At 52.7% G+C, this 11,798-nt stretch overlaps 1 protein-coding gene across 1 annotated transcript; it reads right to left on the bottom strand.

The window, feature by feature from the left end:
- Positions 1-6,496: 6,496 nt before the first annotated feature.
- Positions 6,497-10,899, bottom strand: LOC147711677 (uncharacterized). Its single transcript, XM_086919516.1, has 2 exons — positions 10,611-10,899; positions 6,497-7,110 (listed from the first exon to the last, which is right to left on the bottom strand). The coding sequence occupies exons 1-2, from the start codon at positions 10,897-10,899 to the stop codon at positions 6,497-6,499; spliced, it is 903 nt and encodes a 300-aa protein (XP_086775642.1).
- Between the last annotated feature and the right edge of the window lie 899 nt (positions 10,900-11,798).

An 11,798-nucleotide genomic window follows, 5' to 3' on the forward strand; every position in this document is an offset into this window, starting at 1 on the left:
TCCGATGTTAATTTCAATGTAGCTAAGTCCTTTTCAGCTTCCTTTAGTTCATCTTTCAATTTTTCAAGTGATATCTCAATATGTTTTATCAAGATTTCAATCAGTCCCAGTAAGGAATGTAGTACAAACTCCCCCCATTCCTGTAGCAGTTCATTAGTTGCATCTTGGTTGTTTGGCAAGAGTAAGATACGGAGTCCCCTAGGAACCAGTTTTGCCTCCAAGTATTTTTTTAGTGTGATAACCTCCCATGATTTAATGATTTCTTTGCGACTTAGTTTTCCCCATGTTTTTAGTTGACTTCTGGCATCCGTTTTTCCTGATGTAGATGCTGCATTAGTCTTTTTTTCTGTGCTACTTTTGTCAAATAATTCAGTAACTCGTGCCGTGGATTGTAATACTGCAACTGGGTGTGCGACCCGTTTTTCCCCTTGCTGGGGTAAGTTGGTGAATGTTTAGCGACGTGGGTTCAGCCGCAGGATAACGCACCTTTGTGAGCGCTGCATATTCCTGAATTGAGAACCAACTTGGAGGTGATATATATATATATATATATATATATATATATATATATATATATATATATATATATATATATATTCACTGAAAAAACCATAGGTTTCACACCAGTTATAGTTAGCTGAACATTTTACTCATACAAAACCATTGAAATTCCCACGTTATAGTTAGTTGGACTCACTATAACTCGCGCGCCCGCAATCGACTGCTGATGATGTAACATATTACATCATTCATGACATGGTCAGTGACATCACTGATGACATCACTGATGACATCTACCACACCCTGACCTCATAATTGTGCACTGTGGTGGCAATGACCTGGGCACTTTGACTGGGGTAGGTCTGGAAATGCTTTTAAAGGACACCTTTGGGCAATTGATGTCACTTTTTCCAAAAACTGCCTTGGTATTTTCTAATATATGCCAAAGGCAAAAATTGAACTGGTCCAACCAATTTTGTCCACAGATTGAGAAAGCAAGAAAACATGTGAATAAATCTGTTTCTGCTTTCCTCAGAGACTATGGTATGGGTTCCATATACCACAACAACTTGCGTTACAACATGCAAGGCATCTATAGGAGAGATGGTGTACATTTTACAGATGAGGGGAATAGAGTCTTCCTCTTGAATTTTAGACTCTGAATCGGTACCTACTTGTAGGTACTTAAATCACCCACATAACACAACAGCTCTTTTCAGAGCTACCCTACCTCTAAGCAATCCAAATTCTTATTTTACACTATTTTCTTTCACTGTTTTTCCCTGTGCTACGCTCTGGGTACGCGTACAGGGGAATGCACCCAGCACTTACCCCGCAAAATTAAAAAAAAAATATATATATATTAGTTTGTTTGCCCTTCAGGGTCCTTCTAGGACCCTCAGAAAACCTAGGGGGTCAGGGGGTGTCTACCCTGCCCACTTATAATAATTTTTTTCACCTCTTGTGTCTCGATTCTACCGAGACACAAGATGGCGGACTCTCCGGACTGTTTGGAATGTTGTTTGGAATGCCGCAGTGTATTCAGTGCCACCAAGTCTGTGCCCTGCAAGTCATGGACCCTCTATGATTGGATATCGTGGTGCGGACGCCATCATGTCACCTCCGGGATGGGATGTTGCCCACATGCACACCACACGGACACACCCTGAGGTTGGAAATGGCATTGAGCAAGTGCGCCAGGCCCTTGTTATTGGCAGGGTCACATGTCCTGTGATGCGTGTGCTGGATGGGTATGGCTGTGGCTGCTGACAACTAGACCTGTGAGCAGCAGATCCTACTGGGAAGACCTGGGACATGTAGCATTGCCGCCCCCCCCCCCCCCCTGTGAGTGTAAGCGGAGTGGGTTGGCCTGGCGTATGCCGGTCCAGCGTAAGGTTTTGAACAATGACCAAGGGGGTCTAGGCATTGTTCCATATGGCGCTGGACAAGGAAGTAACAAATATGTATGTCCCTGTTGTTGCATCTGCGCCACCCGGACAACATTCGGCAATGTGTCACCCTGTGACCCAAGTCCAACGACATGAGCCACATGGACGTAAGAGCAAATCACTGACCCTAGATTCATCCATACTTCCGCACTTGAAAGATCATAGACACAACACATCTGTGTGATTCAGGAAGTTTAATGCACATTCAGTGGAGTGTTGCATCTGGAGCAGTACAGGGCCGTGCGAACCCCACTTTACAATGTTGGCCATGGAGAGTCAGCCAGAGTCCTTCAGGGAATGACAAGTCCAAAGGAAGAGGAACTGCAGTCTGATTGCTGTGTCATTGGTGATCAAACAGTATATGGCAGTCCATGTCGAGTTCCAAGGTGAGTGTCGCAGGGTGCATTGGGGGACAGTGGAAGGTGATGATTCAGAGGGCAGAACCAAGAAACAGGCCATATGAAGGAGATGAATGCTACTGCTTCCTTCTTACCATGAAGGCGGTTTCATCCGCATCTTCGTCCTCTTCTGTTCCATGTCCTCGCGTGTGGGTGGTGCTGGCCTTTCTCCAGCACTGTGTGGCAGTGACACCTCAGGGGCCCAAGGTGGAATGTCTGCTGCACTGTGTGGCACTGGCACTTTAGGTTGCGGAGATGTGGATGTAGTGGTAGCACATGCAGCAGCGCCAGGCCTTGTGGCAGCAATGCCAAGAAGATGGTTTTGAGGTCATTGAGGAACCCAGCTACCACTCGCTGGTGTGCAGGCGTGGCAGCCACTCTTTCCGCATTTGCCTGCTCCATGGTCTCCATTAACCTCCGCATGTTTCCCAACTCCTGTGTGACATCGCTAGAGCCACTCTGACTGGACAGTTGTTCTATTCTCTGATTCAGGGCTCCAGCTATGTCAGCCATGGTCCATTGGAGAGCAGGGAGCAGACTGTGGTTGTCCGTTAGGGAATGTGAGTGGTCCCATATAGGATTTAGACACGCATGTATGGCATCTAGTTTGCCTGTCATGCGGTCGAAGACCACCCGCACCTGTTCAGCCAGCTGCTCCTGACAACCCAACACACGGCGTTGGATGGCCATGTGTTCTTCGTGGTGGTCCTGGGAGGCAGCCGTGGTGGTAGGTGCTGCCTGCTGTGTGGTCTGTGTAGGGGGTGGGGTTGCAGCTGGGCTACCCTGCTCCTGGAGGTGGGCTGTGGAGGCTGTCGATGAACTCTTGGAGGGGGTCTGAGTCGAAGCTGTGGTGGTCCTCTTCGTCATCAGAGAAGAGAGGGTCTGGCTGCTCTGCAGGAGGTGTTGATTCCCCCTCTGCAATGTGAAGCGGAGATGCAGTTTAACAATGTGTCCACATGTATGTTGTCGCATTGTACCTGTTTACATACAGACTGCATGGCTGTGTACATCATCACTGTTTGGGAGGAGATGCCTATCTGATGCGAGACAGTGGACATTTCAACAACAGACGTGTGTGTGTTGTACTTGTAAATTACCAGCTCACATTTCCCTGCACTGCCAATTGTGATTGGCCAGTGTCTACACCCAGTCGGCACCAGTTGTGTTCTGTGTTCTGTTGTGGATGTGTTGCGGTTTGTGCCACATTGTTGTCAGTGTTGATGTGTTCTGCATTTTATGTGTGTGTGCTGCATTTTGGGGGAGTGGCCCCTGCTGCTCTGATTTTGCTGCCCCTTATCCCTTTCCTGCGATGTGCCTTTGAGTTCTGTGCTTATACAGTGCTGAAAGGTTGCATACTTGGGTACATTGGTCTCTTGGCGGGAGTTGGGGGCTGGGGCATGGTTTGTCTGCAGATGTGCTCAGCTCAGTTGTGCATGTGTGCCATTATGCCCATCTCCCCCAGTCCCTGGTCGCTACTCACCCTGCTGCTGTTGTGTCTGGTCATGTTGAGCAGTGTCCGGGCTCCCGACTCCAGCCAACGTCTCCCCACTGATGACTGTGGACACCATTTCCTCCATATCGTCCAGCTCCTCCTGTGACACTGGACTCCCACCTCCAGTCTGCATTGCTGCTTTCTAGTTCTTTGGCGAGTTTCAGCTTGGTTTTGTGCTTGATGTTATTCCAGCACCTCTTTACCTCTTCCATTGTCCTCTTCAGCACTCCCACTGCAATCACCTTGTCCACGTTCAACTGCAATAGTCCATTTTTGGTCGCCAATGATACAGTGGAGGTGACAAACAGTTGTTGATGGTGTTCTACCACCCTCGTTATCAGGATCCTGTTTTCCTGTGGACTGAACCGCTTCTTCCCACTCTTCTTCTCCTTGGCCTTCCCTGACCCGAGGTCCCAGGCAGGTCCTCCGGGGTGCTAGTGGGGTTCTGGTTCTCCTACGTACTTGCTCCAACAAAATCCATTGTGCTTCGCTGTTGTTTTGCATTTGTTTGTTTGTTTTTTTCTACTGTTATGGTGATTTTCCCCTCCTGACGCGTGTGAATTGCAGGCCTGTCGCTGATTTTCACATCGCTATTGGGCTCTTCGCAGCTTTTTTTGCCTTCGTGTTTCGTATTTTTGCGTCGTGGCGTTGATTTTAAAGCGACCATTTGACATGTTATCTGGTTACTATCGCATGGTAACGCCGTGTTGTGAATACTTTTAGTTGATACAGCATTATTTTCCTGTGATAGACTAAGATGTTGAGAGTTGCGTTAAGTTACTTTTGCGATAGTTATCACAAGTTCTTGAGAATATGCCCAAAAGTGTTATGAATATCGTCACTGCCTTAATGTATAGCACTTCTTGACACTACCAAAGTAAGGACTACACCATTGTCACACATCTTCCCTCCAATGTTCTGAAATGTTGGTCAGTCTGCCTATGAGGCTGGTTTATGTTGAACAAGTAGACCCTTTTTCTTCAAGTCGGTATTTGTGCGACCTTGGGCAAGGTGGCTAACCACTCAAAAATCCATTCTGTCTAAGCTGGTGAGTAATTTCTCTGGGCCTGCCAAGTATCACGCATCAGCTGTGACTCTTAATGCATTTCAGTGCGGTGTTCCGCATCACCGCACTGAAATTCATTGTCACGCATTTTTAATGCCACTCTGAAACTATCTACACCAGGGTGCTAGCGCGCGGGCCGGTGCCTGCGACACCAGTGTGCGCCGGCTCTGCTGCTCCCCGCATACTTACCAGCAGTTAATGGCTCAGTCAATAAACAGTTAAAGATCTTGTCTGCAAGTGAAGCTCAGCTCTGGCTGAGAGTGAACTGCTACAATGTTACAAATATGCGGCCATATTCCCGCCCGCGGCGGCTGTCAGTCACTGACTTCAGACTACTGGCACTGCAGAATTACCGAAACCCGGGCGGGGTCTGTCCTCTGCCAGTGGTTGCTACTGGCTGTCACCGTGGGGGGGATAATTGGGAAGTGACCTCTGCCTCCGTCACGTCCTGGAACACAGTAGATGGAAGTGAGGTTGGTCAGAACAAAAAGCAGCGGGGGACTAGAATCTGAGAGTTGAGAGTCCTTGTGTGCGGATATCTGCGCATACATTTATACCCCGTTTCCCGGCGGGAGGCTAGCTGCAGCATTGACCAGTGACTCCTCAGCATGGCCTGCGCCGCACAGATTCATGAGAGGCTGAGGCATCGTCCTTGTCTCGTCCTGGACCTCGCCCGCGCTGCCCAGCAGCCTGGCCCGTGCAGGGGGAGTGAGTCATCACGGGGGACTGCAGCTTGTATCGTGAAAAGTAACAGGTGAGCTCCAGAGTGCAACTAGCCTTCACTTGGGCATGCTGGCAGAAAACTATAGCATGCTGTTGAAGAGGCCTGATCACCTCAAGCTTAGCTTGCTAATTCTGAGGGCAGCGTTCCGGCCGTAACGCAGCACGGGCACACCAAGCAGTGTGGGTTAAATAAACAAAGCACGCTTTAATGCTTTTTCCTGTGCAGCCCAGTCACTTGCAGAGCCTTCTAGACTGTGCTTACTGCTAGTCTTGGAGAAAGTGCCGTGCAGCGCAGCCCAGGATGTGTTTGACCATCAAGTCTTCTTTAACTGTCCTCTACTGTTTGTTCCCCTTTCGCCATTTCTCCTCGCATTATTTCAGTGCTGAGTGCTTCCAATTTCTTTTGTTTGCCTTTTTCTTGACTCGTTTTAAATATTGTGCGTGTCAACATTCGCGCAATAAACAGACCACGCAGTGTCAGCGTAAAAGGCCATTTTATTAGACCAGGCTGCGTAATCTGTAATAACAATAAACATAAACAGGTAATAACATCAAACCCCCACTCACACTCCCCTCTCATTCGTTTCACTCATTTCACCTCATCACAAACCCCTAGAAGCTCCATACCATACTTTATTCCTGCCCCTCAATCACTTGTCATCCATCCCACTCCTTGCGTCCTTCCAGTCATGCCTCTATCCGCCATTCGAACTCCCCCCCAAGGGATGGGTGTGCCCGCTCTTGACTCCCCTGTCCCTTCAAAGTACCGCCAACCAGGGAACAGGGGGTTCCCTGGTTGGCGGTACTTTGCGGTTCCCTGCCCCACCCCCCTCTCAGGTCTGTCAGCCCGCACCAAGCACACTCGCACTCACTCCCTGCGACACCAGATAGCCTCATTCCATAACTTGCTCACCACATCTCTCATCTCCATCATGTAATAAGCATTCCCCAGCTGTGACAAGTGTACTCCGTCGTCCCTAAAAACGAAAGGTTCCTCGAGTCGAATCCCTCCGTGTGCAATCACTTTGATGTCCTTGTCACCACAGTAAATTCTCATTGCCCTGTTGAGCTTCCTTCGTGCCTTTTCGATCGCCCCATGCTTCATCGCCCCTCTCCACACTTTCCTGGGGACCAACTCTGTCCAGGCAATGCAGGTCCCTGCAAGCCTAGCTTTCAACACCTCCAGGTCCCGTTGAATAAGCTGTAAAAGCGCCAAACCTGACAGCTGCACCAGGTCATTTTCTCCCAGATGTATTACCAACAAATCAGGGCATCCCCTTTGTGGGATCATCTTCGCGAGCCAGGGCAGTAGTGCCCCCCATCGCATGCCACCTTTGCCCCACCATTGTACCTCGTGCAAGTGTCCTTTCAGTCCCAGGTTACGGCCGTAAACCTGTTGCTCCGCATATTTCGATGCCCAATGCACAAAGGAGTGCCCAACAATCCATGTCACCGTCTTACTGCCCGGTCCACCCACGCAACCTACGAAGAAAAAGATGTTAGAAACAAGAACAGCAACCATGAATCAACCAACAGCCTACCTGGGACCATCTCATTTCCTCACATAACTCTCACAACAGCGTGACTTCCACCGCCCAATCCTCCTAATCCTTTCCCAGGACCACCCCAACCTGGCCGCAGCTGTCGCAGCCCCAATCCTGAAGGAGTGAGTCCCGAAATCAGACGCATCCAGCCCCAACAGCCGCAAAACCTTGCGCAACACAGCCAACAACTGTCCCGCCATCAGACTCGCGCCCGATGCATGACAGAAAATTTCCCCACGCGCCACACTCACCGTCCCCAGGAAAGTCCGCCATTCAACCACCGGGCATACTCCCCCACCCTCCGTCTCATTCAGTCACACCCACTTACCCCTGCCCAACTGATCAGTCTTCGAGCACCACAACCAAATACCCAAACGACCACCATCCACTTGAATCTCCTCGAACAACCTACCAGCCATACTCCTTGTACCCAGCAACTCAGACACCCTGAAAGCCCCGAAAAACATCCACACCATACATAATCAAAAAAGGCCAACCTCCACCAGGTCGTAACAACATTCCGGCAACACCCCAATCAGCCGGACCAACAACTCAAAAGTAACTGCTTCCCGCAGCCTCCCCCCCCCACTCCTGCATTCCCTGCCCCAACCCCGCAACATCCTGCTCACAATCACATCCTTAGTCGGGTCAAAACCCAAAAACAAAGCACAGTAAAATGATATCCCAGCCAATTTGCCAGAGATCGTGGCCGCAGTCAAACCCCTATCAATGCAGTCCAGCACAAACCGTCTCAGCCCTTGTTCAACCTGAGACTCAACCCCCATGACGCAATCCGGATTCCAACCCATGAAAGCACTAAATTCAGACCATGCCAAACAATACGTCCGTCTCGTGGTGTCTGCTACAGAACCCTCCACCAGGAAAATCATCCTCACTCCCCCAAGGCCCAGATGCCGGCCGGCAGCTCGGTCTTGCAAGTATCCGCTCCCGGTGTCAGGTGCCGAAACCGCTGCCACTGCGAACGAGACAAAGCATCCGCAATGTCATTATTCGCCCCAGGGACATGCTTTGCTCGAAACACCACATTCAACCGCAAACAGGCCAGCATGAACCTCCGCAACAGCCGCAGCACTCTCAGGTCCCTTGCCCTCTGATGATTCACCAGATCCACCACCGTCATGTTGTCCACATGGAAGAGCACCGACCTGTACCGAAATTCCTCCCCCCACACTTCCAGTGCCACCAGCAAAGGGAAGAATTCCAAGAAAGCAATGCTCCTCCCTTGTTTGAGCCATGAGGCCGGCCAGCTCTCCGCACACCACCTGCCGTCCCAGAAAACACCAAACCCCGCTGACACAGCCGCATCAGAGTAAATTTGGCATTGCCAGACTGCCCTCTCCTCATCAAAGTTCAGGGACACACCGTTAAAGTCTTGCAGGAATGTAATCCAGGTCCTCAAATCTGTCCTCACCCCCATGGAAATCCTAACTCTGTGATGTGGAAGCACTGCCCCCGACATGGCCATGCCGAGCCGCCTACAGAACGTCCGCCCTGCATGCACCACCCTACACGCAAAGTTAAGGAAACCCAGAAGTCTCTGAACCGCTCGCAAAGGAATCCGCTTCTCCCCCACCGCCCAGTCCAGACATGCCAGTATCTCTGCCACTTTGGCCGCAGGGAGGCACGCCAGCCACTGCACCGAGTCCAGCTCGATTCCCAGGAACGTGAGGCAACAGCTGGGACCAGCAGTCTTCTCCGGTGCCAGAGGCACCCCAAACTGAAGGGCCATCTTCTGGAATCGCGACAGGGCCCTGCCGCAATCCCCGGAATCTGCCCTCCCCAGGAAGAGGAAATCATCCAAGTAGTGAGTGACCTCACGGCACCCACTGACTCGCACCATGACCCACTGCAGGAAAGTGCTGAATAGCTTGAAAAGAGCGCAGGAGATGGAGCACCCCATGGGCAAAACCTTGTCCACATAGATGGCCCCCCAAACTGCATGCCTAAGAGCGAAAAATCCGCCGGGTGAATAGGCAGTAAACGGAAGGCTGACTTGATGTTGCATTTCGCCAAGTCAGCCCCCGTCCCACACACCCTCACCAGGCGGATCGCATCGTCCACCGACGCATAGAGCACTCTAGAATCCTCCTCTGCAATAAAGTCATTCACCGACTGACCCTCCGGCCATGACAGGTGGTGTATCATTCTGAACTCACCCTCCTCCTTCTTCAGCACCACCCCCAATGGAGAGATGATCAGATCATCCAAAGGCCAGTCGGTAAACGGGCCAGCCACACTTCCTTCCTCAACCTCCTTCCTCAATTTTGCAGACACCACACTTGGCAATTCCTTAGCAGATCTCAAATTATCGGCCCAACGTCGCTCCCTAGGACCTTGGTAGCCCACTCTAAAGCCCTCTGTGAAACCTCAGAAAAGTTGCGCCGCCGCCTCCTGATCCGGGTAGCACGAGAGCCACGGGGCAGTCGCTTCCACCCTAACCGGTGTAGGCAACCTTCTGTCCAGGGTGGCCCCGCCCTTTGGCGTTCCGCCACTGTTCAGAGGTAGTAGTAAGGGTGAGGCACTGAGTAAGGGCATGTTTCCCGCCGCATTTCGAGCACTCATGCTTGAACTTACAGGGATACCTGGAACAATACCCCCTATTCTTACTCCCACAGGCCCCCGTGGAATATCCCCCTGGCTTGGACTAATGACCCGAGACGATGGTGTTGGGCACTGTACCTCCACCCGCCCCGCTTTGGGCGGGACGCGGCGGAAAGGACCGATACACCACCGGCAAGCCGCTGGCCGTGTGTGTGGACGCAGTGGAGTGCGTGGATGCCATCCACTGCACCCACAGTTCCTGATCCACTTCCCCCCAACTCTTCTCGGATTCGCACTGACCCTGGCCCTAAACTTCTCATCATAACTCAGCCAGGCAAAACCCCCGAACTGCATCTGAGCTCTGCGAATGATGTCCATATATTTGAAAAGCGCAATCGCCCTGTCCAAATACTTTTCGCAGTAAATGCTGGCAAAAATCAAGAATGCTGACGTCCAGTTCTCCATCGTCCCCGGCACCCTAGGGCGCCTCGTCAGCTCCCACTCCTCCTCTTTGGAACCCTCCTTAGCCTGCACCTCTCTATGCAGGAGCTTAAAGACATCCACAAATTCATGCCTCCAGATCCGTGCCCTGAGTCTCTCTGAGAGATACGAGCCCAATGGTATCGTCAAACCCATGTACGGTAGCTTCTTCGGCACCTTCACTCCTTTCTCCTCTTTACCCTCCCCTTTGTCCGTCTGCACCCCCAATGTCACTGACTTACCGTCCACCTTCTCACCATCCTCAGGTGGACTGCCCGATGGCTTCTCCACCTCCTGCACCGAACCATCGCCAACTCTCACTGACCTGCAAGTCCTCTTACGTCCCTCCCCCCCCCCGTGGACCGGCATCCCAGGCTGCCCACCAGGATCCCTCACCTGTGAGTGCCGTGGTCCATTCCCTGGGCCTTCCTCTGGGCACCGCCACCTGGACCGCCGCCGTCCCGGCCTTGGTCTTCGTCACCGTCGGGGCCTGCAAAACACCAATGTCGCCGTTGTCCGCAGCGCCCCCTAAGCCTGCTGCGTCATCCCGCACCTCCCCTTCTTCAGGCTCATCACTCTCCGCTCCGTAATCCAATTCAAGCACCGGTTCCAGATCCACCCGCGCATTCTCCACCTCTTTCACCGCTCTCTTCACACCTTTCTGCACGCCCCCATGCGCACGCATGCCAGTCTCCACACGCGCTGCCGGAGCCCTCGCCCTCTGAGGAGGGACAGCCGCCGCAGACTGCCCTGCTACTTCTGTCCTGCGTCTTGGAGCCGTCTTGTGCCCCGCCAGGCACCCCCGGGCTCTGCCGACAGCCGCCGGCTTGGATCCCCTCCAACCCCTCAGGTTGCTCCAGCCTGAGTGGGCCCCAGCACCATCGGGCCTCAAAGCCGTCCTGGCCGTCCCTACGCCAGCCATAACTCTCTATGGGGACGCCTCCACTGCCTTCTTGGCCCTGACCCGCCTCTGCGCCTCTTCTAACTCGGCCTCCTGTTCCTCCTCAGAGGTTGGGGTAGGAGGCACCTCAATTTCGGACCCCCACACTGCTCCCAATCTGGCCCTGGTCTCCTCGGCCCACCTGCCCTCCCGGATTTGATCCAGAATCCTCTGCTCCCTGTTCCTGTCTTCCCAGGACATGGCGCCCCAGATCTGCTGAGGTGGGGGCGGGCAGTAGCTCATAAAACCCATCCCGGGCGGGAAACAACCCCCTAGGGCAGGACCCGGGGCCCACCCCCCCCAACACCCAGAAAACCAGGCCCAGGGAACACCCCCTCCTCTACCTGCCTCCCGGCTGACTCCCGTCCCACAGGGGCGGGGTGGGCACCCTAGAACTCATGGACAGGTCGATGGGGGCATCATCCCATTGCCCCACGACCCTAGACCCTGTACCCCCAGCCGAGCCCAACCCCAAGGACAGGTCCTCCGCTTGATCCCCTTCCTCACAGGCCTGAATCGCCCCCTCCGCCCCTGAAAGGTCACCAGCTGGAGCAGGAAACCGGGTGCCCGGCCCTGCCCCCTCCCCCACCTCTACCTTCTCTTGGGCCATGTCAGACAGCTCAGCAGGGGGCTCCGCGCCCCCC

The sequence above is a fragment of the Lissotriton vulgaris genome, chromosome 5 (assembly GCF_964263255.1).
Source record: "Lissotriton vulgaris chromosome 5, aLisVul1.2, whole genome shotgun sequence".
Taxonomy (NCBI): Eukaryota; Metazoa; Chordata; class Amphibia; order Caudata; family Salamandridae; genus Lissotriton; species Lissotriton vulgaris.